The sequence below is a fragment of the Talaromyces stipitatus genome, genomic scaffold (genome assembly GCF_000003125.1).
Source record: "Talaromyces stipitatus ATCC 10500 scf_1105507295511 genomic scaffold, whole genome shotgun sequence".
NCBI classification, from domain to species: domain Eukaryota; kingdom Fungi; phylum Ascomycota; class Eurotiomycetes; order Eurotiales; family Trichocomaceae; genus Talaromyces; species Talaromyces stipitatus.
In genome coordinates this window covers 1,251,517-1,270,717 of record NW_002990119.1, presented here as the reverse complement: position 1 = coordinate 1,270,717, position 19,201 = coordinate 1,251,517, and the positions used below count along the sequence as shown (strand labels likewise).

The 19,201-nt window shown below is 46.0% G+C and overlaps 8 protein-coding genes across 8 annotated transcripts, besides 5 other annotated features; 3 read left to right on the top strand and 5 right to left on the bottom strand.

Moving 5' to 3' along the window:
• Positions 1 to 240: 240 nt before the first annotated feature.
• Positions 241 to 1,181, top strand: TSTA_101850 (uncharacterized protein; the record flags this gene model as incomplete). Its single annotated transcript, XM_002486142.1, has 3 exons — positions 241 to 524; positions 554 to 791; positions 852 to 1,181. The coding sequence occupies 3 exons, from the start codon at positions 241 to 243 to the stop codon at positions 1,179 to 1,181; spliced, it is 852 nt and encodes a 283-aa protein (XP_002486187.1).
• A 934-nt stretch (positions 1,182 to 2,115) lies between these two features.
• TSTA_101840 (uncharacterized protein) lies at positions 2,116 to 2,577 on the bottom strand (the record flags this gene model as incomplete). Its single annotated transcript, XM_002486141.1, has 2 exons — positions 2,116 to 2,370; positions 2,458 to 2,577. The coding sequence occupies 2 exons, from the start codon at positions 2,575 to 2,577 to the stop codon at positions 2,116 to 2,118; spliced, it is 375 nt and encodes a 124-aa protein (XP_002486186.1).
• A 42-nt stretch (positions 2,578 to 2,619) lies between these two features.
• Positions 2,620 to 4,407: a mobile genetic element.
• TSTA_101830 (uncharacterized protein) lies at positions 3,632 to 4,444 on the bottom strand (the record flags this gene model as incomplete). Its single annotated transcript, XM_002486140.1, has 5 exons — positions 3,632 to 3,698; positions 3,721 to 3,734; positions 3,828 to 3,939; positions 3,976 to 4,205; positions 4,275 to 4,444. Coding segments are annotated over 5 exons (593 nt in total), but the record flags the coding sequence as incomplete, so codon positions are not given.
• Positions 4,365 to 5,225: a mobile genetic element.
• TSTA_101820 (uncharacterized protein) lies at positions 4,732 to 5,765 on the bottom strand (the record flags this gene model as incomplete). Its single annotated transcript, XM_002486139.1, has 6 exons — positions 4,732 to 4,758; positions 4,911 to 5,081; positions 5,107 to 5,203; positions 5,323 to 5,483; positions 5,567 to 5,581; positions 5,617 to 5,765. Coding segments are annotated over 6 exons (620 nt in total), but the record flags the coding sequence as incomplete, so codon positions are not given.
• A 1,016-nt stretch (positions 5,766 to 6,781) lies between these two features.
• On the top strand, positions 6,782 to 8,199 carry TSTA_101810 (cinnamoyl-CoA reductase, putative; the record flags this gene model as incomplete). The annotated part of the gene is made up of 3 exons (XM_002486138.1): positions 6,782 to 7,496; positions 7,692 to 7,784; positions 7,868 to 8,199. The coding sequence occupies exons 1-3, from the start codon at positions 6,980 to 6,982 to the stop codon at positions 8,197 to 8,199; spliced, it is 942 nt and encodes a 313-aa protein (XP_002486183.1). The 5' UTR covers positions 6,782 to 6,979.
• Positions 8,200 to 8,665: 466 nt separating this feature from the next.
• On the bottom strand, positions 8,666 to 9,172 carry TSTA_101800 (uncharacterized protein; the record flags this gene model as incomplete). The annotated part of the gene is made up of 2 exons (XM_002486137.1): positions 8,666 to 8,746; positions 8,858 to 9,172. The coding sequence occupies 2 exons, from the start codon at positions 9,170 to 9,172 to the stop codon at positions 8,666 to 8,668; spliced, it is 396 nt and encodes a 131-aa protein (XP_002486182.1).
• Positions 9,173 to 9,285: 113 nt separating this feature from the next.
• Positions 9,286 to 9,735: a mobile genetic element.
• Positions 9,736 to 12,416: 2,681 nt separating this feature from the next.
• Positions 12,417 to 13,013: a mobile genetic element.
• A 1,038-nt stretch (positions 13,014 to 14,051) lies between these two features.
• Positions 14,052 to 17,349, top strand: TSTA_101790 (kinesin light chain, putative; the record flags this gene model as incomplete). Its single annotated transcript, XM_002486136.1, has 3 exons — positions 14,052 to 15,033; positions 15,104 to 15,724; positions 15,773 to 17,349. The coding sequence occupies 3 exons, from the start codon at positions 14,052 to 14,054 to the stop codon at positions 17,347 to 17,349; spliced, it is 3,180 nt and encodes a 1,059-aa protein (XP_002486181.1).
• Positions 17,350 to 18,478: 1,129 nt separating this feature from the next.
• Positions 18,479 to 19,083, bottom strand: TSTA_101780 (uncharacterized protein; the record flags this gene model as incomplete). Its single annotated transcript, XM_002486135.1, has 2 exons — positions 18,479 to 18,857; positions 19,001 to 19,083. The coding sequence occupies 2 exons, from the start codon at positions 19,081 to 19,083 to the stop codon at positions 18,479 to 18,481; spliced, it is 462 nt and encodes a 153-aa protein (XP_002486180.1).
• Positions 18,557 to 18,961: a mobile genetic element.
• Positions 19,084 to 19,201: the final 118 nt, after the last annotated feature.

Genomic DNA, 19,201 nt, shown 5'->3' with positions numbered 1-19,201 from the left:
TCAACTTCTTCCTTGTATAGTCTCCATTCTTCACGCCCAATAACATGATCAATCGAAACAATCCAGATATCTCATGAAGCATGTATCTGTACTGTTGGTGGGCCCTGGAGGTACCCGCACTGAATCGATCTCGACCACGCTTTCCCAGGGGCCTCAAATCGTGACCGGCTGGTGAGGCCAAATATGGCTTCACACCATCCCATTTCCCTCGCTCGAGCTAAAACGCCTAGACTTACCGCCATGTCCCTCTTACCTTCTCATCCTTCCCCCTCTAGGAACTCGACCCTCCGTCTCGTCCACTTCCCGCAATCTCATCTCACGGTTCGATATGGGTCGCGAAAGATTTTGGGAACAGTCACGCTGCAATCGGGGGGATCGTACACAGGCTGGTCGGCTTCTGGCGTCTGTTCCCGTGAGGCCTTGCAGCAGAAGTATGATCAAGCTCTGACGGAGACTCATGCGACAACGCTCTACGCTGAGACGACAGAATGCCATATCAAACGGATGGAGAAGTTGTGGACCGAGTCTGTATTCTCTACCTGCATAATCTAAGTACGCTACTAATGAGGTCAGATATTGCGCTATCTTGCGCTATCTTCAATCTTGAACCTCGCGAGACATTGAGAGAATGTCAAACTGCTCGCATAGAGAACTTCCTCCACTGGGTGCTGAGAACCTGTACGATCAAGAAAACAAGCGCAGTCACAACCTACTGGCGGCAACTAAGTCAGCTACACATCACTTGGTGGCAATGCCGGATCTCACCCCAAACTCTGAAAGAGATCTTCGTGGTATGAGTCCTGATATCCGCAACTTCCGTATGACAGCCTTGGTGTTGATTCATGTCATAGTTTATTGAAGGTCCTTTGACGAAAGAATATGGCCTGGATAACACTGAAAGTGAGAAACCACTGCTCGAGGCCGAAGAGTTCATGGAGGTCATACAATGCCACTGGGCCGCTGACATTAATATCTTCCCCAACGAGCGACAACGTGTCCAGGTTGCGGCCATTCTTCTGCTGGCCGCTTACACTGGCTCGAGGCCTGGAGCACTTCTCCACATCACATACCGTGACCTACGCCTGTATGTGGAGAAGCACCGCAGGACCGGCAAGCATGAGCTAAAGCTTAAGGTGACGCTGACTAAAACAAAATCGGGGCAGAAGCGGAAACGACCGTAAGTTATTGATATCCACTATGTTGACTCCGAAATACTGCTGACCTCGACCGTACCTGGTACACACACACAATATATTAACGCCCGGCGGCCAAGCCGAAAGGGCAACTATCACTAAACTACTATACATGTCCTAATATATATGCTGTGTCTCCTTGGAGCCCATACATGATTGCTTTTAGTATATGTACATCATCTCATCTGTCAGTATTGTAGCGGATGCTCGTGGGTTAGTAATTTTGTTAGTAGCTGGCTTGAAGGCGCTTCTTCAAGTGTTCAACATCCTATCTTCGGCAGTTGAAGCGCGACTACTGTGTCTGTTACGAGGTGGTTGGTGTGGGTTAGATTGGGAAGAGTGATTGATTTGTGTTCGCCTACTTGGTTAAGTGGTGTTGAGTCGGCTTGTGGCGATTGCAAACTATATTGAGGCCCGTACCGCTTCTAAGTTTGGGGTCCAGTTCTGATCATCTAAAGCTAATTTTCCTCCCAGATAGAAGGATATATTGCCTCAGTGGGTGTTAGTACATTGCAGCATTTCTGTACAGTACGCCATCTACTTCTGACATCGAAAGAGGAAGTGCTCTATGGTTTCTCTTGCTTGTCCACATGCACACTAATCCGTCTGCACTATGTTGATTTGATAGAGATACGCATTTAATCTTGCCATGTCATCCAGAGTTAAGCTAGCACGCTCGCTTCTTTCCACGATAAACTATCATATAGCTGCCGAGTATGTTTGCCCGGAAGCGCCGCATCCACTCTTTTGATGTGTTTGCCCACTTTCTCAGGCAATTCTCTGCTGATATCTTATTGGTCTCGTGCGATATTAAGGGTTGTTGATTTTATTTGGGGAACCTGTGCTTGTAGGGTAGCATTCTCTTGGGTTGCTATCCTGGCCTGCTCTTTAGCCAGGCCTAATAGCTTTTTATCCTTACTGGTTAAGACCCAATGGATAGTGATCTGGTTTCCATTTCTTCGTAGCCTTTAATCAACTTGTATATTTGGCAGACGTGTCCCTGACCCCACTGTTGTCGAGGGTTCCTCAGAGTGAGTGCAGCTGCTTTGTTGCTCGTCAGCAGCGTGATTCTATACTGCTTTAGTGTTGGTAGCGTGCTCAATGCGTGTACCATTGCTGCTAGCTCCCCCAAGTATAGGTTCTGCTCTAATCTTATGCCTAGTGTGAAGGAGAAGGTCTTTAGTTTTAGCTTTTTATACTGGGGTGGTTTGCTTTGGATTGCTCTACTACACCCTACTACCTCGTTATGTGCCGAACTGCTTACCACAATCTGCATAGATCCACCCGCTTCTGTATGCGTCTTTGGGGTTTCACCACTATTAGTCTGCACGCACTCCTCCCATGGTGCCAGTATAAATGGGTTAATGGTTTCCAATGTGTCCATTTCGATATTCTTCAGCGCGTCTACCACCTGGTATAGCGGTGAGCGGTAATATCTTCTGAATTTCCTGATCTGATCGGTACACCTGCAAAGGGGGTTGGTTTCTGGTAGGGTGTAGATGTCCATCTATATCTTTATGGCCTGTCTCCAAAACTGGCTTTGTGCAGTGGCAATATGAGCCTCTGCTTCTGCCACACTGATTACAACGGTGAGGAATGTTCCCACAATCGCTTGCACTCCTACCCTTTGGACACAGTTAATTGGACTAATAGCCTTGTCTTTGAAAGCGTGCATCTAGACATTAGAGGCGTAGTCCACGGCTGTGGTCACAGTCGATGTAAATAGCTATCGCGCTGTTGACAGGGATAGACCTCTAAGTTGTCTGAGCTCCATTGCTGCTTCTAAGCCCTTAGATGCGGCTCTTGCGATGTGTTCCTTGTATTTGAGTCTAGTGTCCATTATTACATTAAGAATCTTGACATGGTCTTTGGGTTTGACGACTTATCCCTTGATGGTAAAAGGCTCCTGTTCCGCTTTGTGTACTTTGGGAGTAAAATATATAATAGCTGTTTTCTTGGCTTCAAAAGTCGCTCCACTCCTTCTTTCCTAGTTAAGCACTTTAGTGATGATCACTTCAATTCCTTCCCGGTTACTTTGTGCAGTAGGCCTAGTCACCCATGCGGTAAAGTCATCTACGAAAGTAATCGCTCTGCCCTGGCTATCGATCTGCCGTTGTACTAGGTCTGCGTTGAAGAAGAGAAATAAGATTGGGGATAGAGGAGAGCCCTGAGGTAGTCCCGCCTGTAGGAGGTTGTAAACTTCGGACTCCTACCCATTAATCTGGATGGTCGCCGTTCGTGCTAAACAGAACGCGTTGATCCACCAGAGCAGCTTATCTGGTATGCCTCGCGCTTTCATCCTCTGGAGTAGTCTTTCTTTGTAGACCCCATTGTAGGCTCCTTTGACTTCGAAGCTGATCAAGCTCACAACTCGACGGCCACGCCAGGCTATGAAGATTTGCTCCTGTAGGAGCAGGAGTGCCTGTTTAGCTAATCACTGTTTCCGAGCTCCAAAGTGGCTTGTGGGGAGTAGGCTGTATGTCTCCACTGCGTGGGAGATCCTTTCTGCAACCACGGATTCTAGTACCTTACCAAGTGTCGCTAGAAGCAATATTGGTCTCTAGGCCTTTGTAATGGTGTAGTCCTCCTTATTTAGCTTTTTGAGTGGTATGATCTTTGCATGTCTCCACTGACTTGGTAACGTGCTCTCTTCTAGGGACGTGGAGAATAGGTTAAGGACCCTATGTTTGACCACGGCCCAAGTTATCTTCCAAACTATCGCCGGCAGGCCATCTTCTCCCAGTGCCTTCCATGATTTTGCTGCAAATAGCTGTCACTCTACTTCCTCTATGGTAATAGTAGGCATCTCTATTGGTGCTCTCTGTGGTCTAGGTCCTTCATCATCAATATCGTCTGGCAGGGGGGGAAAGAATTTAGCTAATAGTTCTTCTATTTGTTTCTCATAGTTAGTAGTGATGGTTCTATCTGTTCTCTTGAGCTGTGGTACTTTCCCAAACGCTATATTCTCTCTAGACTTTAGGTACTTGGCGGCCTTCCATATATTATTATTGTCTGCAAGGAATTCCTTCTAGTGCCTTTTCTTTTGTTGCTGGATAGCATCATGATATTGCTTAGACGCACTTTCGGCCATCTCTTCCAGGTGTGTAACGTCCCGTCCTGCCCGTCTCTCTAAGCGGGCGTGATTTCTCCAGTATATATATATATATGATGGAGCTGTGTCAAGTCTGATGTCTATCATGGCTTTGCGTATGGCGATGGCTTGGCCTTTGGAGTTAAAGTGTGAACTGCTTCTAAGACTACAGACATTAGTCTATCAGCTCTCTATTGCAATGTGCCTTCTGCCGGAGTGCCATCTAGGGTTCATGCGATTCTGGCATTAATCTCCTTCTATGGCGTGTTTTTCAGCAGAAGTTGCTTCTAGTGGTTTGGACCCGGCCTTGGGACATCAAACACAGTTTCAATTGCGCGGTGATCTGAGCCATGCTCTGTCCCGTATATTGCGCACTTAACCATAGAATCCATCAAATTCTCAGAGGCGAGGACGAGGTCGATAGTGGACTCATAGTCTCTACCCTACCATGTTTTTGTGCCTTATTTCAGTAGACTAGTGAGAGCAAATTCATTCATGAAATCAATGATTAGATCCACTTTGCCCTGTCTTTCTAAAGACATATTATCTCCTCCCCACAGTTAATCATGTCGATTAAAATCTCCCATAATTATTACCTCCACCACTGTGCCCGTGGTTCACCTTACCTTTGTGATTGCCTTGCGTAGGTGATTGCACGTGTCACGCAAAGCCTGGGCATCTCCTCCCTCCATATAGACTGATGCCATAAAAATCAAACGCTCGGGAAGCCGAATGACCGCTGCTGTCAGATCCAGAGATTCTATCGGCACTTGTTCCGCTTCTACATCCTTATTAATCTAGAGCATGCTTCGAATTACCTACTTGCCTTCTCTCCATGTGGAAGGGACTATCTTCGTTTATTTGTGATGTCCCATTAGGGTTGTCAAGAGTCGGCCTTGAATCATCCTCACTTGGGGTTCTTGAATCGCTAATGCTACTGCGTCCTGAATTTCTTTGTTGTTCATCAAACTATCATGCGCTGCGCCCTGTTTCCTTACATTCAGCTGGATTATTCAGAGTATTTTATTCATGTTGTACAGGGTAGAACTTCCGACAGTTTTTGCTATATGATTTATATGGGCCTCTGCATAGAACACACTTAAGGACCGTTTTATAATAATTGCTATGGTGGTGGCTTTCTTTGGTGCATTTCGCGCATTTCTGGGCGTTCTTGCATTGGAATGCCTTATAGCTAATCTCTTGGCAATTGTAGCATTATGCTGGTTATAGTCAATATTTAAAGGCGCTGGTTACGCCAGATTCTCCCCTAGTATGGAAGAACCTGTCGGCCAGAAGCCTCTATGCGTCAGTATCTTTAATTAGGTATACTACCACAGAACTATAGGCCTTCGTACTCTCCTTACTGCTAAGCCATGCAATCTTGACAACTGTGGTGTTATTCTCCTCGATAAAGGCTACTGCGGCTCCAGCTCTAATCTCATTGTTCTCATCTAGCACTGCCGCCTTCCTGACACTATCAACTTTGATTGGGTAAAACTTGTCACGGAGCACTCAGGCCCCTGCGCTAATCTTAGCTTCTGCAACTTTCTTAACTAGCTGGTGTTCAACTTCATCTCAGCAAGCAATTCTAACCCAGTTGGCGTTCTTTGGATCCATAGTCACAGCGCGACATCTCTAGTTCATGTGGTTTTCCATTGTCCAGATCTCTTTCTCAACTGCTGCCCTAATTGAGCCTACAGATGTTCTCTCGCTTTCATTATCTGCCATCTTTGAGATATCTATCGTGCAATATAATGTATCAGTGAAGGTTATCGGCGTCATGTTAAACGATAAGAAAGTCCATATATTGCTTGGTTAACTGGTCGGAGGCGTGCAGGCAACATCCATATAGGATAGATTTATAGAACCTAGGGTAGTGATTGAAGCGCGCAGGGATTGGATTTCGCGAAGGATATTATCATGACTGTTTTGCAAGCATGACTCAGGGCAGGATTGCAGTGTCAGAGTTTACATCTCCTGTCGAACCTCTGCAAGGGTGGCACTAAATTCTTCTTTAACTTTCTTTAGCTCTTCCTTATGTAACTTATCTTGTCATCTAATCTCTTTTCTGAGTTTGATAAGTTCTTTCACGAGTTTGGCCGTGCCCAGGTCCTCGCCCAGGTCCTTGCTCTCCGTTGCAGATTCATCTCCAGTTGATGCGTCATGTTGAGTTGTTAGCCTAGTCTGAGTTTTCCTCTTCTGTTAGGAGCGCGTGTTTCTCTGCTCAGTTTCTTTCTCTTGCTCTTGTGCATAGTTATTGGGTGGTTTAGTGGTACGCTTCGGTCTCAATCGCGGTGGTGAGTTTTCATGTTCGTCCTGGTCGGGCGGGCGTCGCCGGCGCAAATCGAAAGACTCCTAGTACTAGTTTCTGCCTAGTATCATGCAAGTTGTTTTCGTAACATAAGAATACGCCAACCCTACTAGGATTAGCCGCCTTGCGCCAACTTTGGACCCACCACCAGCTCATCTGTACTATGTAGACTATAAGAAAGCAGGAACCGCATTCCTAATTCCGGCTGTGGTTACTAATCCATATCGATAGTTCTGGAATGCTAACTATAAGAATATATAATTCTCTTGGCGGGATCAGCCAAGTTCTGCCAACAGAGTACCGTACCTGAGGTTAGCCAGAATCCACCGGACATGCTCCTCGTCCTATACTCTGTCCCCGTCCTTGCCGCAAGGTCTCAACAACATGTCATCCACTCAGTCGCAACAAACCATAGTCGTCGTTGGCGCCACGGGAATCCAAGGCTCTGGCGTCGTTCGGGCATTATTGAGCGACAAATATGGTGGCCCTTGGCTTGTCCGAGCTCTTACCCAAGATCCCAGCTCAGGCAAAGCACAGAAGCTTTTATCAGAATACCAAACTACTGACAATCGTCTGAGCTTGGTGAGTGGCCATGTTTACGATGAAACAAGCCTACGGAGTGCCTTTATGGGTGCACACGGCGTCTTCGCCATGACCAGTGAACGGTACCCTGGTAAAGTTATTACTGAAGAGGAGGAGTTGAAACACGAGATCGATGCAGGGCGTAACATCATCTCCGCTGCCAAGGAGTGCTGCATCAAGCATTTGGTGTTTAGCAGCTTACCTGATACTGTCAAAGCGAGCGACGGCCAGTTCAAACGGATACATCACATGAACAACAAGCATACTATTGAGCAATTGGCAAGAAAGGAGCTTGATGGCTTTACCTCCTTGATTCCTGGTAAGTACTCCGTAGCGGGTATCTCTACTACTCCGAAAACATTCGTGGGTTACTGACGTGTTCGTCATGTACAGGCTTTTTTTACACCAACTTGGTCTGGTCACAATATTGCCGGCTTCGTGGTTTGTATCCCTCTCTTATTCTCCAAGTTTCAAATGACATATCGACACCAGAACTAATGAATTTGTTCCTCAGAGGATGGTGTGGTACAATTTTGTATGCCCCTACCCGGGAATAAAATGGTCCAATGGACGGATCCTGCACACGACATGGGAGCCTTTTCCGCAAGTAAGAGCTCACCACCACATTCAACAGCTGTCTTCCCCTAGCAAGTCAAGGCTGACAATCACTTGAAGAGATATTTGGCTTAGGTGTTGAAAAGACTAAAGGGAAAACTTATCTTGCTTTGGGTCCTAGGATAACTCCCGAAGGCATGGCGAAAGCTTTCACGCGCATTACTGGAAAACCGGCCGTTCATTCTCCAATCTCGTTTGAGGAGTTCGGTCACTTGAGCTCTGCGCTCGTTGGCCCAGCATTCAAGGAAGACGCCATTGAAATGATGCAATGGGCTGCTATAGCTCCAACCGACAAGACCTGCTATGGAGCCTTTGAGCTAGAGGCTGAGCAATCTAGCGAGGAGCTAGGTCTTACTGCTAGCTCTTTTGAAGATTGGCTGAGGCGTAGCGGATGGACTGGTCCTTAGGAGGTGTATTTATTCTCCGAGATAGAGTTCTGAACTGAATCATCCAATTATCGCGGGGACTACATAGGCTTAATGACCACCTCGATTCAATCTCAAGTCGTCATTTATCTTGTTTTCAGGCTCATGTAGTGGGCTCCTGCGTCATCAGGTAACCGCGCTGTCTATGAGGCTTGAGGCTGTAACACTGTAACAGGGATGCGTACCCCACCAGGAGGTGACACGGGCCACGGCAGTCTATACGTACCACCTTGCCAAAATTCGTTTTGTTTTGTAAGACTTTCCCTTCCCAGCGCAAGATAGCCTCTTTTACAATGGCTCCTATGCATGATATCGACAATAACAAAAGAAGTCGTGAGCGTGTCGTGGGTGACACGGTGACCCCTTTACGGAGGTCACATGACTCTCGGAGCATAGTTAACCCGCATCGGAGAGTTATCCGCGAATGTAGCACGCTGACAATACTAAGTTACCACACATAACGTAATCGGTAAGCGAAGGGGCATTTTTTCCCGAACGCGTACACAATCTTGAATCCAAATCTCAATTTCTAGCCCACATACAAATTATATAACAAAAATTAATTACTAGTACGATTAGGACATCTAGTTATTTTATGTCCTTCAATGCCACAGCCACTGCAGCGAAATTGACGCCGTACAGGTGGATGAGAGACTGGAAGCTCAGGCTCGGCCGGAACAGTAGTAACAGCTTGAGATGCCTCAATCTGATCTTGTATAAGCACCTGAGCCTCCTCCGTACTAATTCCTTGCTCATTAGATACTTGCTTCTTAGATTTTTGACGTTTCTGTTTCTCTTTTTCATGTGCAGTCCGTAAATCATGATTTTCTTTCCGGGCGAGTAAGAGATCATTCATGGTTGTTTCATAAGCTTTTGATGCCCGTGTAAACACTTCATCAATAGCCTCAGATGAACTTCTCGTATGCCGGCTTATTCGTTTCTTAATTGTAGTCATTTAGTGCTTGAATTGACGTGGATTTTGAGGGATTTGTAAGCAGGATGATTGTGTATCACTTGATCGACTTGGGGGGGTGTTGGAGTCTTCAATTGAATAGTAAGCTGTTGATAAACTTGATCTAGATTAAATGGTACTAATATAGTTGCTGTAAAGCTATTCCGAACAGTTTGAGCTTTATATGCCATTGTACGAGCCTTTGGGAATGCAGTGAGAAAGTCGATTTTGTCAATGTGATTGAATCCAAGCCTCATTCGCTGCTTAACAAGCTGTCCATACTGTCGCTTTAAAATAGTAAAACAGCCAACATCAAGAGGCTGTAAAAGATGTGAAGAATGAGGAGGTATACAGACTGGAATAATATTATTCTCGGTGCATGTACGGTCAAATTCAGCAGTTAAATGGCTTCCATGACCATTAAGAATCAATATCCGATACTTTCCCAATGTACGGCCATCGGTAAGACGAATAAAATGGATTTTAAGCCATTCTAATCCAATCTTATCTGTCGTCCATCCATTATCGCTAATACGGAGGGAGACGGTGAGAACGTTAACGAGGCCAAGGTGCCTGATGGGGAGACGGCCATCAGTAAACCTTATCTCCAGAATCCAATTGTGTCACATTGTGGTGAAGGTAGAAATAGGCGATTTCTGGTATGGCAATCTGAGGAAAAGTTGAAGTTTCAGAAGAGCGAGTGGCTGAAGCTTTATTGAGAACAGCAAGATGTGCTGAAAAAAGCATCTAAACTCCCCGCAAGCAAAGCAACTCTTCCCCAACGGAAAAGATATCTATGAATTAGATTTGAGGATTAGCTTTTGGGTTAGTCTTTTTCGTCTTGTTTGGTTAGTCTTGGCTAGTTAGTTGAATACTTAGGGTTATTGTTTTAAATATGAAACTAAGTTAGCGCTTTGGTTAACTAAATACGTCATAAGCGATGAGTCGAACGGGACCCACTTCATGATCAACCACGTTTTACAATCTCGGTCGACGTTTTTCATTTCCTGTTTGCAACCCACGATTTTTGATACCCACGATTTTCTGAGCCATCCCATTATCTTTGACCAGACATACATTTGGACGACCTCTAGTCTCTTCTTCAATGTCACAAGCTACGCATGGTTTTCGTGGCCATGGTTTCTTCCGGCCCTTCGATATCCGATAAACGTCGCAGCGTCTATGTATTTACTGGCAGCGATCCCATGGTTTGCTGGTAAAATCCGTGGATTCTTAGTAAGTTGCGATCCCCTATGCTCTAGTATCCCTCATGGGCGCCAGACCTTTCATTGGGACGGTGGCGGCCCTCATTCCCCTGCGGAATAAGAGACCGCGTGGGCTACCACGGTTTGATCGTCGCTATTGTCCCATACGGGGTTCAAGCTCCTATAGGCTGCCACGGTTTATTCCAACCTCATTGTCCCATGGGGGTTTCCAGTCCCTAGGGGTAGCAGCCCGCATGGAATGGTCAAACCATGGCAGCCCATGAGAGCTTGAACCCCGCATGGGATAGTAGCTCATATGGGTTGCCACGGTTTGACTTTTGCATGCGGGCTATTGTCCCATGTGGGTTCCAAGCCCCTGGGGTAGTAGCCCGCATGCGATGAGAAAACCGTGATAGCCCATAGGGTGACATCTCCTCCTACGGGATAGCAGCTCACACGGGTTGCTATCCCATGCGGGCCTCAACCTCTCGTGGACTGCCAGGATTCGTCCATCGCGCGCGGGTTGTCACCTCCTGTGGGCTATCGTTTCTTGTGGGATAACGACTCCCATGGGAAGCCATGATTTGTCCATCCCTCGTGAGCCATTGTCTCCCGTGGGATAGTGTTTCATGCGGGTAAACACGATTTTGTCTTCGCGCGCGGGCTGTCAACCCTACGGGCAACGATCTTTTGAGGGATGTTATTTCACATGGGATATGATGGTTTCTCCATTTCCCACGGGTTGCTGACCCATACGGGATAGCGTTTGAAACCATGATCTGTCATCCCCCATGGACTCTCGTCTCATGAGAGACAGTGCAGCTACAATGATTTGTCCATCAAACGCGGGCTGCCGTCCCATATGGGCTCGGTGTGCGGCAACAGACCAAGGAGGTACTCTTCATATTTAAATGTCATCTATTAATTGCGTCTGCTAAAGGTCAATCTAGCCTCATATTCCACTAGCCAGTTCTACCGCTATACTATACAATGGAAGAAGTTGTCTCTTGCCAGTTGCTATCTTGTATGCCTCAATTATCGAAAGGAGCTTCAAATGCTGTGTCCTGGATTCCGGCATAGATTCTGCTCTCCCACAACATTTCTACCCACACCCTCACCGCTTCTGGGCCCATGGCGTCCTCGTCTTCTGTATCATCGCCCAGCCAGTCGCCGAAATTATCCAGGGGATCAAAATCATCGTATCGCACGAGAATGAATGTTTTTCCTTTGAGATATGCGAATTCCAAATCTCTTTTCACTAAGCAATAAGCCGGTCGCCTCCCATTTCCACTCTGATTTTGAAACCAAAAACCAACGAGTACGCCTTCATCGATGAATATAGGAGTTGAATGCGCCTCATAACCTGGATTATATTCATCAAAAGCAATATCTCGTTCCAAATAACTTTCTATCTCTATCGAGGGGAGTGGTTCGTCTGGATTATTTGATGGCATCAAGCATCGCATCTTCTGTGCAGCGTGCTGGTCCAAATAACTCGGATTCTGTTCTCGTTTGCGATTTGAGGATGAGCGGCGAGACGACTCGGAGAGAGACCACTGAGTTGGCCTTTTCATGTTTCCTGAATTTTCACAGCAATGGCTTGAACAACTTCCAGGGCTTCTGGACAGAGTTGATGAATAGTTCACAGACTAGTACGCTCTACGATCAGCACGCTTCTTGCACGGTGATAGTAGGCACTATACCTCTAGTCTGATGTCACTGGATTTCTTTCAACGATGGGGGAGATGTGAAAGGAAACAGAACAAAAGTGCAGAAGGAGGCCTTTATATTGTCCAACCACCAAGTATTTCAGCATCCTAAAATGCCGAAACCCAAGCCGTGTCCGCAAAGTTAGAACCAATCATGGATTCAGCGGAAGCCTACGGTGAGGTAGGTTGGTAGAAGTGACTCGCGATCAGGTCATACTAGTACGGTTGAGTACAACAATATTATAATCTACTTAGATAGATCTAAATTAGAAAATAGCCAAACAGGCAGTAGGTATGTCAGTTTTCTAAGCCAGCTTCTAATTCCTGCGTGGCTCAATACCCCTTGGGTATAACAAAGAAGTCTTTGACACAGAAGCAGAAGCAGCTCTTGCTAGATTAAATGCTGTAATGACACACTCTACCGCCTAATATGCACCAAGCCTATGGATATGCCTTAACAACCTCGAGGTTGCCATCCAACTCCTCTCCGCATCCACGGGCTTCTCCCAAGCCATCTTTGAGTCATTTAATATACTCGCTACTATCTAGCTATCAAGAAGGAGACTCCCCTATACTAAGAGCGGGACAGTCTGAATCCGCTAGGTTCCAGGACATGCGAATATCCTAGGAAATGAAGCAGCAGACTGCGCTACTAAAGAGGGCGTGGAGAAAACCATTTCTACCTTACATCTATAATCATATACAGCACTCAAGCAATATACCAGATCACAAGCCATCTTAAGAGCACAGATGTATTGGCAGTCAGCGGCTCCGCAGGCCTATTAAGACCTTAAAATCACCAACTTCTTAAGATATCCAGCAGAACTCCAGCTTCCCTATTATATCTTAGAATGAATCCTTGTAGCACGCACAAAGCACAAAGACTTCACAGACTACTATAAATAGTTCAACCATATAGATGCCCCCATCTCTTATACTAATATGGTATAAGAAAGTCCCTAATCTATTTTATTTTCTACTAGATTATAAAAAGGAAAGCTTCTAGATTCCCTAGACATCCTTCAGAAGTCATTCCTTTCCTCCTAGGCACCCCAAAGGGGGCCATCATACTAGCCAAATAGCTTACGGAGACCCAATTCTTTGAGGACATCTGCCCTCGACATCCCCCTCTTAGTACATAAGCTAAGAGACTTATAGCTAATTTCCTTTGTTTTCATTGTCTTTCCTTTTCTCTCTTTAAAGCTACATTAGTGTTGAATATGTTAGATTTGGTTATGGAGAGTAGGCGGACCACTGCAGCTGGCAGCAACATTCTCCCTCTATATATAGAGGTTATCTATCTAACCACGGCAGTCATGTAAGTGCGCCAAAGAGTCACATCCTATATATAATTCTTGACACCCAGGGCTTACCCCCTGGCGGCCTTTGTCCCACTAGGGAATGGGTAGGCAGTGATTCATCACGGCCTATGGCCGTAAAATAATGACACACACACACACACGCACTAACCGCAGCAATGCCTCCTATCTTTGTGACCATCATTGTTGACGATTGATGCGACGATTGACACGATATTTATGACGAATATCCTTTGAGATCAAATACCGTTCAAAGGCGGCTTCGAAAGCATGGAGTTTTGGTCTTTCTCTAGGGTAGTGAAGAGTCCCTATGATACTGCCATCCCAGCGATTGTTGATGATTGAAAGGATCATTATAATTACTCCCTAAAAAAAGTTAAATATAAGAGATTATATAACACGCGGCTTGCTGTTTCTTGCAGTGAGAAGTGGATGATCTTACGAGTCTCGCAGCCGCCGTGGCCATGTAGCGAACAAAGCCGCAGGAATGATTGGCTATGATATGCGCAAAAAGCACTGTGCGAAGCTGTTCGAGCCAGCCTCGCCAACCTCACCATATTGTTCTCCCTCCTGATGATCTTTCATCGATATTGTCATTTCGCCAAGAAGCCCGTTTGCAGCATCTGGAAACTGCGTTTAATCACGTACAATGGCTGCCTGGACCCGCCGATCGCACAAAGATTACACAGTCGGATGGATATGTGCATTGCCGGTGGAACTGGCGGCTGCAAAGGTCATGCTCGATGAAGTCCACAAAGACCTACCGGTGTCGTCCACGGATCACAACACGTATATTCTCGGAAGTATCAAAGACCATAATGTTGTGATTGCTTGTTTACCAAGCGGTGATTATGGCCTTGTGTCGGCAAATACAGTGGCAATGCAACTACTATCCAGCTTTCGCTCGATCCGGTTCGGTCTCATGGTGGGAATCGGAGGAGGGGTACCCAGCGATGTCGCTGACATCCGCTTGGGTGATATAGTGGTCAGCAAGCCGACTGGCTCATATGGCGGAGTGATACAATATGACTACGGCAAGACCTTGAGTGGTGGATTTGAACGAACCGGCATGCTGAACCGCCCACCCCAGGTCCTGCTAACGGCACTCTCTAAGTTGCAATCGAATCATCTCACCGAGGGAAGTAGGATAGCGGAGTTCCTCACAGAGGTTGAACAAAAGAATCCCCGACAAGCCGCTACGTTTACTCGTCCAACGCAGGAAGATCATTTGTTTCTCTCTGATTATCACCATATTGATTCTCGCTCCGCAACTTGCAATGCTTGTGATCCCACTCAGATTGTTTCGCGGCCTCCTCGAGACCATGACGAGCCCCTGGTCCATTATGGACTTATCGCGTCAGGCAATCAACTCGTGAAAGACAGCAAACTACGGGATCAATTAGGCCGTGGGCTAGACGTTTATTGTGTGGAGATGGAGGCCGCAGGATTGTCCAATAACTTCCCGTGCCTTGTTGTTCGCGGAATCTGCGATTATGCCGATTCTCATAAGAAGAAAGAGTGGCAGGGTTATGCTTCAGTTGTCGCAGCAGCATACGCGAAAGAGCTCTTGATATGCACTTCTGTTCTCAGCATAAATCAATCAGAGACTGCACGAGAACCTTTATCCAATGGTATGTTCTTGAAAATATTAGTTGAATGCACATTCATCCAAGAAATTATTAATCAATAGTGCTGCTCTAGCAAGAGAATTTCACGTCCCATTCGATCTTACCGGAGTACCTGCAGTCGAAAACTTTTTAGGACGATACAAGGAGCTTGAGCATCTTTGGCATCATTTACAACCAGAGGAAAAGGGACCTCGGAAAGTCGCTGTACTTCATGGACTAGGTGGCATTGGCAAAACACAACTAGCGGCCCGCTTCGCACGTGAGCAGAAGGAGCATTTTACTGCTATCTTCTGGTTAGCTGGCAAAAGTCGCGAAACATTGCTGCAATCGTTGAGCTCAATTTCGTCTCGGTTACCTGGCCAGTCCAGCAAATCTGCTGAAGCGAATGACAGTGAAGTAGAGCAAAATGCGAAGCGAGTGTTAAGGTGGCTCGCATCATCGAGAAACACACGATGGCTCCTCATCTTCGATAATATCGATCAGTATTCGCCTGGGACCGACTATGGATACGACATCGGCAAATCTTTTCCTACAGCGGATCATGGGTCGATTCTAATTACTTCTCGACTTCAATCAATAACCGAGCTTGGACGGCCGTTTGCCGTTCAGGGGTTTGATTTCGAGGACGCCATTTCATTACTCTGGCAGAGCAGGAATCAACCAGCCCCAGATACTGCCACAAGGCAAGACCAAGGTAATTGTTCTACTCTATAAGCCTTTGTAATACCGCTGACCGGTGTAGATGTCGTGGACCTGATCAATCGTCTTGGCGGGCTACCATTAGCGATTACTATCGCGGGATCATTTATGCGTGAAACCGGTACCAGCGTCAGCGAGTACTTACAATACTATCAGAGATCCTGGCACGATCTGCATTCGGATACTAAACCAGGACGTCATTATCAGCAGGGCAATATTTTACGAACATGGTCAGTTTCGTATGACGAAATTCGAAAACGAGATCCAGATATTGCTGAATTGTTGCTATTACTTGCTCACTTTGACAATCGTGATATCTGGTACGAGCTACTAAAATGTGGCCAACGCAGTCCAAATCCGCCAGCATGGTATGCTGATGTTATATCAGACAGCCTGACCTTCAAGAAAAGGATAAGGATTCTGATAGAGTTTTCATTACTCAGTGTGAACGAACAAAAAGGCAGCTACATGATGCATCCGGTTGTGCAGGACTGGTGTCTTGATATGGCTAGTATTGAGGAGAAAGCAAGAAACAGACGATGGGGCGAGCTAGCCTTGGCCAGTGTTGGGCATGCGGTACCCAACTGGGATGAACAAGAGTTGGCCAGTGTTGAGCATAAGATACCCAGTCCGGACCCCAAAGCTTGCCTCGAGTTTTATCGGCGATTGTCAATTCAAGCAGATTACACGCGTCGGTTTTGGAGGGGTGATGAGCTGACGGACAACACTGTGATCTTAGATGCAATTCATAGCTTTGGGCGTCTCTATGCTAATTCGGCAGAGTTCAAAAAGGCAGAGATGATGTATTTGCGAGCAATAGCAGGGTACGAGAAGGTACTAGACCCAGATCACACCTCCATCATGGATACTGTCTATCATCTTGGGGTCCTCTACAAAGAGCAAGGAATGTGGGATGAGGCAGAATTGATGTATCAGCGAGCGCTAGCAGGCTACCAGAAGGCTCTAGGTGCTGATGGAATGCCCACTCTCACCACCATTTACAGCATAGCGGTTCTCTACAAATATCAAAGAAAGTGGAAAGAGGCAGGGATGATGTATCAGCAAGCACTAACAGGCTACCAGAAAGCACGAGGTCCAGATGATATTTCCACGCTTAATATCATTGAAGGCATGGCATTTGTCTACTCCTTTGAGAGAAACTGGGATGAGGCAGAAACGATGTATCAACGAGCACTTACAGGCTATAAGAAGGTTCTAGGTCCGTATAACTCTTTAACTCTTAATACCTTTGACCGCATGGCGACTCTCTACAGAAAATTGGGAAAGTTTGAAGAGGCAGAGATGATGTATCAGCAAGCCTTGAAAGGGATTGAAAAGACATTTGGTTCGGATCATATTTTGCATCTAGTTGTGGTTAACGCCCTTGGAGCTTCCTATATACAGCAGGGAAAGTGGGAAGAGGCAGAGGTACTGTATCGGCGAGCACTAGCAGTCTACAAAACTACACTGGGCCCAGACCACTATTTTATCGAGAAAGTTATGCAGAGATTAAGAGAACTAAGGATTATGCATATCATGTTCAACAAGTGGTTTGTGATTAGGGGCATAGGCGAGCTTCTCGGTCTCCTTTTCTGGGCATATGTCTGGTACTATTACTAGAGTCTTGAATTAGCTAGATAGAAGCTATTACCTCTGGATACTCTTACTACGTATACTCTCTATATGTAAGGAACTGACAACGAGAGGAAATCTAATTCTGATAACTTAACTGAGGAACTAGAAACAAGGATAGAAAACAAGAGGACTGCTGATTCCCAGGACAAATCTATGGGCAGGATGGGCTCCTTATAAGTTTCATTCTGCCAACATGGATTTTCCTAATCAGTAGAGCAGTGAGATCTAAAATTAGCAAACAAAACGGCTTTGGATGTACAAAGATGATTAAAGGAAACGAGATACATGTAATGACCGGGTTGAACGATAGTTCGAGTACGAGGGTATGGGTTACGGAACACTTGAAGAAGCGAATACTAAGGAAATCCACACACAAGAGATACGTACTAAGATATAGCAACAATAGCAGATGGTACGAGTGAAATTGTACGAGAATAATCGCTTGACCTTCGAGGATTCCCTGCGAAGATCTACGCTCTATATACACAAGCGCTCATGCACCGGTCAGGCGCCGAGAGGGGTAAGGAAAGACAATGAAAACAAAAGAAATAAGTAGCTATAAGTCTCTTAGCTTATGTACTAAGAGGGGGTATCGAGGGCAGATGTCCTTAAAGAATCGGGTCTCTGTAAGCTATTTGGCTAGTCTGATGGCACCCTTTAGGGTGCCCAGGAGGAAAGGAATGACTTCCAAAAGATGTTTAGGGAATCTAGAAGCTTTTCTTTTTGCAATCTAGCAGAAGATAAAGTAGATTAGGGACTTTCTTATACTATATTAGCACAAGAGGTGGGCATCTATATGGTTGAACTATTCATGGTAGTCTGCAAAGTCTCTATGCTTTGTGTGTACTACAAGGATTCATCCTAAGATATGGTGGGGAAGCTAGAGTTCTGCTGAACGTCTTGAGAAGATAGTGATTTCAAGGTCTTAATAGGCCTGCGGAGCCGCTGGCTGCTAATATATCTCTGCTCTTGAGACGGCTTGTGATCTAGTATGTCGCTTGAGTGCTGCATATAATTATGAGAGATAGGGACAGTTTTCTCCATGCCCTCTTTAGTAGCGCAGTTTGCTGCTTCATTTCTAGGGATATTCACATGTCCAGGAATCTAGCGGAATTTATACTGCCCTGCCCTCAATTTGGAGGAGTCTCCTTCTTGATAGCCAGGTATCAGCGAGTATATTGAACGACTTAAAGACGGTTTGGGAAAAGCCTATGGATGAGGAGAGAAGTTGAATGGTGACCTCAAGATTATCAAGGCATATCCACAGATTTGGTGCATGTTGGGCTGTTGAGTGTGCCATTGCAGCTTCCAATCCAGCAAGAGCTGCTTCTGCTTCTGCGTCGAAGACTTCTTTGTTGGGCCTAAGGGGTATTGAGCCACGCAAGAATTGGGAGCCAGCTTGGAAACTGACAAAGCCACCACCTGTTTGACCGTTTTCTAATTTGGATCCATCTGAGTAGATTATGATGTCGTTATCCGGGATGGATTTGACTCTGTTGTGTGTGTGTCATTATTTTACGGCCGTAGGCCGTGATGAATCACTGCCTACCCATTCCCTAGTGGGACAAAGGCCGCCAGGGGGTAAGCCCTGGGTGTCAAGAATTATATACAAGATGTGACTCTTTGGCGCACTTACATGGCTGCCGTGGTCAGATAGTTAACCTCTACATGTAGAGGCTGGGTGCTGCTGCCAGCTGCAGTGGTCCACCTACTCCCCATGACCGAATCTGTCCTGTTCAATACAAATTCAACTTAAAAGGGAGAGAAAAAGGAGACAAAGGAAACAAAGGAAAAATAGGTAACTATAAGTATCTTAGCCTATGTGCTAAGGGGGGAG